Source organism: Engraulis encrasicolus, chromosome 16 (assembly GCF_034702125.1).
Source record: "Engraulis encrasicolus isolate BLACKSEA-1 chromosome 16, IST_EnEncr_1.0, whole genome shotgun sequence".
NCBI classification, from domain to species: domain Eukaryota; kingdom Metazoa; phylum Chordata; class Actinopteri; order Clupeiformes; family Engraulidae; genus Engraulis; species Engraulis encrasicolus.
In genome coordinates this window covers 45,943,988-45,948,987 of record NC_085872.1, presented here as the reverse complement: position 1 = coordinate 45,948,987, position 5,000 = coordinate 45,943,988, and the positions used below count along the sequence as shown (strand labels likewise).

General features: G+C 46.0%; 1 protein-coding gene across 2 annotated transcripts in view; it reads left to right on the top strand.

Annotated features, from left to right (window-relative positions):
• tle2c (TLE family member 2, transcriptional corepressor c) overlaps positions 1 to 5,000 on the top strand; it is a 51,454-nt gene that overhangs the window by 368 nt on the left and 46,086 nt on the right. For both annotated transcript variants that reach the window (XM_063219752.1, XM_063219751.1), the window contains exon 1: positions 1 to 554. This exon is cut by the window's left edge and continues 368 nt beyond it. In XM_063219752.1, the coding sequence (XP_063075822.1) occupies positions 531 to 554 (24 nt within the window). In that variant the 5' untranslated portion in view covers positions 1 to 530. The remainder of the gene's footprint in view (positions 555 to 5,000) is intronic.

Genomic DNA, 5,000 nt, shown 5'->3' with positions numbered 1-5,000 from the left:
CGAGGAGCCAGGCAGAGTAGCAGTGATGGAGGAGAGACGAAAGAGCGAGCGCGCTTCAAAACGACACCGAGAGAACGAGAAGGATCTGCACGCGGAGACCGCGCGTCGTGTGGCGTTCTACTCCAGTCGCGCGTGAGAGAAAGAGAGCGTGCCATAACCGTCCGCTTGGCGAAAAGGGAATCTATGATATATTTTTTGGACTATTAGAGCTCCCGCCATTCCCGCGAAGAAGAAGGGATCATAAAGAGCAGCAGAGGGAGGAAGAGGGAAGGAGAGAGACGCACTGAAGTTCGGGAAGGAAGAGGGAGGTGGTGACACGCGCTGCGAAATCTGTTTCAGTGAGAGAGAAGCAGAGAAGAACGACAGAAAGAGAGAGAGAGAGCAACAGAAAGAGAGGGAGAGGGGAGGAGGAGTGGGCCGTGGTGTTTTGAGGGACTGCGGCCTGGACGACAGCAGGACTAGGGGGAGAGAGAGGACCACCCTTCCCGCCCCTTGTTCCCTTCTCGGCGAGGAGAGGCCAGCTGGGCACCATGTACCCCCACGGCAGACCGCAGGTAAGTGCCTTGCTGATCCTCCCACCACCACCACCACCACTTGCCTCCAGGTTGCCCTCAGCCAAGCCAGACCTCAAACTGCACCCCGACATCCTCGAGACCTCACACCGTCAGTGCCCGAGCTGCACAGCTGTCACACAGCGTTCTTACGGACGGCACACGGGACTCGTGTGGCGCTCAGACGCACAGCAACATTTTGATTACCAGTCAGTCACACCACGTCATACCCAGCAGCCACCACCACAGCATGGGCAGCAGGCGGCTCCAGGCTCCAGGGCAGGCCCTAAAGGCAGAGCTGCATCTTGTCACCAGGCTAGGCAGACAAGCACTTGGGGCCCCCAAGCCTCTATTCTGTTAATAACAGCTCACACTTTACTACAGTAGTGGCAATTTTGTGTCATAAGCTCATGCCTTCGAATTTTCGCTTGAGGCCCCTCCTGATCCTAGAATTGCCTCTGGCCCTAAAGGCAGACACCTCTACTCCCCTCTGCTCTCCTCTCCTCTCCTCTCCTCTCCTCTCCTCTCATCTCCTCTCCTCTCATCTCCTCTGCTCTGCTCTCCTCTGCTCTCCTCTCCTGCCATGCTGCTCCAGGGGTGTCGCTCAGGGGTGTAAAGTGGGACTGAGTTACCAGTACCCATGTAGTATATAGGGGGCCCACACACAGTGTCTGATTTATGTAGATATATGGCTGGGGTGTGTGAGGGGGTCCTTTGGAGCTGATTGTACATAGGGCCCCATAGTTTGCTCCTGTCCTGCTGTGCTGCTCCTCCGGGTTCAGGCCCCTAGCGGCCCGGTGATGGCGCCTCACTGGCCCTGAACCGGCTGGCCACCCTCCCGCCCGCGGGCACCGCTGTTTAATTACTAATTAATTACACCTAGCCGGAGCACTTAGCTAAAAACTCGCTTGTTACGCATGCACCAGCCAAGCAAACCACATACATACTGACAGGCGTCATTTATTATAGCCTATAGGCCTACTGCAGTAGACAGCACATTTATTATAGCCTATAGGCCTACTGCAGTAGACAGCACATTTATTCTAGCCTATAGGCCTACTGCAGTAGACAGCACATTTAGTATTGTGGGGCAGCCGTGGCCTTGTGGCTATTAAGGAGATGGACTTAAGCTGGACTTTAGATCACAGGGTTGCTGGTTCAAACCCCAACCTTACCAATCCCTGCGACCTCACTCCATGGCTGAAGTACCCTTGAGCATGGCACCCAACCCCACACTGCTCCAGGGACTGTAACCAATACCCTGTACTTGAAACAGCCACTGATGTAAAACTATTATAAAATGATTATAAAAAATCGCTGTAAGCTGCTTTGGATAAGAAAGTGTTCGCTAAGTGTAATGTAATGTGCTGTAATCAGAGCCCTGAGTTGGCCCTTTTCTCCACCAGCCAAAATGGCTGGTAGATATTAATCATATGAGCCAAACACACACTCTCTTATGGGTCAAAGCAGATAGTAAGAAAGTTGGTCTAACAGCTGTGCCAGCGGGCCTATTACAGATGCAGGCCTCACAGGTCTGCTGTGGTCCTGGAGAGTGTTTATAGGTTCACATCAGCTGGCACCTGTGTGGAGGTGGGACCACATGACTAGTCTCTGGCACACGTGGGGCAGCCGGCCCGTAACCTGTGTGGAGGTGGGACCATACGATACTGGCCTATATGGGGCAGTCATGGTGAGGTGGCTCAGGAGATGGGCTTTAGATCAGAGGGTTGCAGGTTCGAATGATCTCACCCTTCCGCTCCCCATGTCACTCCATGGCTGAGGTGCCCTTGAGCAAGTCACCTAACCCCACACTCCTCCATGGACTGTAACCAATACCCTGTACTTAAAAAAATAACTAAGTGGTTTTGGACAAAAGTGTCAGCTATGAGTGATGTAGTGTAATGGGATGTAACTGGCCTCATACAGCCACAATCTCTCTAAACAGCCCACTCCACTTACACACTCTGTCTCCATGCTCAATGGATACACCACTGTACTCATAAGCGTGAGATCCATGACTTGTCATAATACTGTCTCCTGTACAGGGTCATGTCACGCGACACTTTGGGGCCTGACCAGCACATATTTTAATTAAAGGGGTATGCCACTATTTTGGGGCTTAATACAGTTAAAATCGTTGGCCAGGGTTTATAAAGGTGATAAAGTGTCTTATTTTTCATGTTAAGCGTTGTCTTGCTTTAAGACAAGTTAAAAGAGGGAGTATGTCGCTAAGCTAGTGAAAGTCAATGGATCCGTGTAGCATTGTAGCATGCTACACGGATCCATTGACTTTCACTAGCTTAGCGACATATTCCCTCTTTTAACTTGTCTTAAAGCAAGACAACGCTTAACATGAAAAATAAGACACTTTATCACCTTTATAAACCCTGGCCAATTTTAACTGTATTAAGCCCCAAAATAGTGGCATACCCCTTTAAGCTTATTGCAGAGCCTATGTTATAACCCTACTGTGACCAAAATAGTAATGGCTATGTCTTCATCTGTTACTTAAGGCTCTCGGTAACTGTCATAGCAATGTTGTTATGATGTAGTCGAGTATTTTCAGTGAAAAGGCCCGACCGTGACCCCATCGAGGGTACTTAAACGTAGTGTGCCTTTTTGTAGTGTCTGTGACACTGAAGAAGGCTTTGTGCAGCCGAAACGTCTGTCATACCAGTCCCTGCATTGTTTAAATAAAAAGAAAAGAACAAGAAAGAAGAAAAAACTGAGTGCGATCCATTTCCTAACTACTTGATTACTTCAGAGACGCACCAACAAGTCGGAAGAGCGCGGTGTGTGGAAGATAACCTTGTGCCTTTTCATTAGCAAGGTAGAGCCACAGCACGGCATTTACATGAATCTGGCACCAATATTAAGGAAGCAGAATAAGAACCTCTCGACACTATACATTCATCCTTGATCATATCAGCCAAAGATGGTCACACAAGTCACACAAAGATGGTTTTGATGTTTTTGAAAATAATCAGAGTATGATTTATTCTAAATATTATATAAAGCTATTAGTCATTTTTTCCTTTAAGTTCTTCAGAAAGTGTCTTTTTTGGTTCTTGAGTCATTGGTGAGATAATGTGACTTATGTGAAAGGTTGAAAGCGTTGTAATGACGCAATAATAGAGTTGCGTTAGAGAAGATCACCCCTCCTGACACATTAAGGGGCTACGTCACAATTACTGAAGAAACTAACACCAACATTTCAGGTGTTGTTATTAATGACATTCCTGGCCAAGTTTTGGACAAGAAACTGGCCATTTTAAGATGTATATGTTTTATTTTCCATTTCTAATATTTTAATATCTTATTATTTTTGATTGAACATGGATGATTGTTGCACTCCATGCTGTTTGTGTAATTTGTAGAGCCAGAAACGAGCTTTCAAACCTTAAAACCGTCTCTGTGTGACTTAAATTGATAGTCATCAACAAGTATGAATTTACAGTGTGCCATTTAAGACATTCTTAGTCTGTTTCTGCCTCGGTGTCAGGTGCATGTCGATGCAGTTCTGGGATTTCTACCATGACACTAAATAGGAACATTAATATAAGTTTCATTATAATCTGTTCTGATTGGTCACATTAATATAAGTTCAGTGTTTCCCATACATTGAGGAAACTATGGCGACTTTTAACGATTTCCGTTTTTGTGAAAAACGATTTGAATTACGATTTCCTTCGCATTTTCCTCCTGTAGTAAACACATCCTATAGAAAACCACGAGTGCTTGAAAGACAGAGGGATCAAAAGCCTAGTCAAGTTGTTGTAGTTAACTTGGGTTTGGGAGCAATTAAAAAAACCTTCAGAGAAGGGACAGTTGGGATGAGTTTACTAACACTCCCCAGGCTTTGTTTTACAGTTGTAATGAGTTAGGTGACAGGCCTTCATTGACGAGGCAGAGGAGACATCGGGCTGCATATAGAAATGAATGTGTAATGAATGTGAATATAGACATAAATGTGTAATATGTTGTTCAGCCCTTTTAATGGGAGGAATTTTGAAAAACAGGCCCTGTGACCAGCACCCCTCATGTAGAATGTGTACGCCTATGTGTGTGTGGGGAAAAGGCATAGCCTACCCTCTTAGACCCTTTTTGTTTATGCGTTAACAATTTCACAGTAATCTTAAATTCTTATCTCTGCTCCTATTTTGTTTAATTTTTTTTTTCATTACATAGACCCCTGCATGTGTATTATGTAGCCTTATTTCTCAAAATATAAATGGCTGAAATGTAGGCGTAGGCCTAGTTTCTCCATGCTCATTGTTTTGCCATTTTGCATATACACTGCGTGAATAACCCCCCCCGAAAAAAAAGGCCCGTGAAAAGACCCCCCCCCCCCGGGAAAAAAAATAAAATAAATCCCGGCTGCCCCCATAGTTTCCGAAATTTCTGTGGGAAACACTGAAGTTTCATTATAATCTGTTCTGATTGGTCACA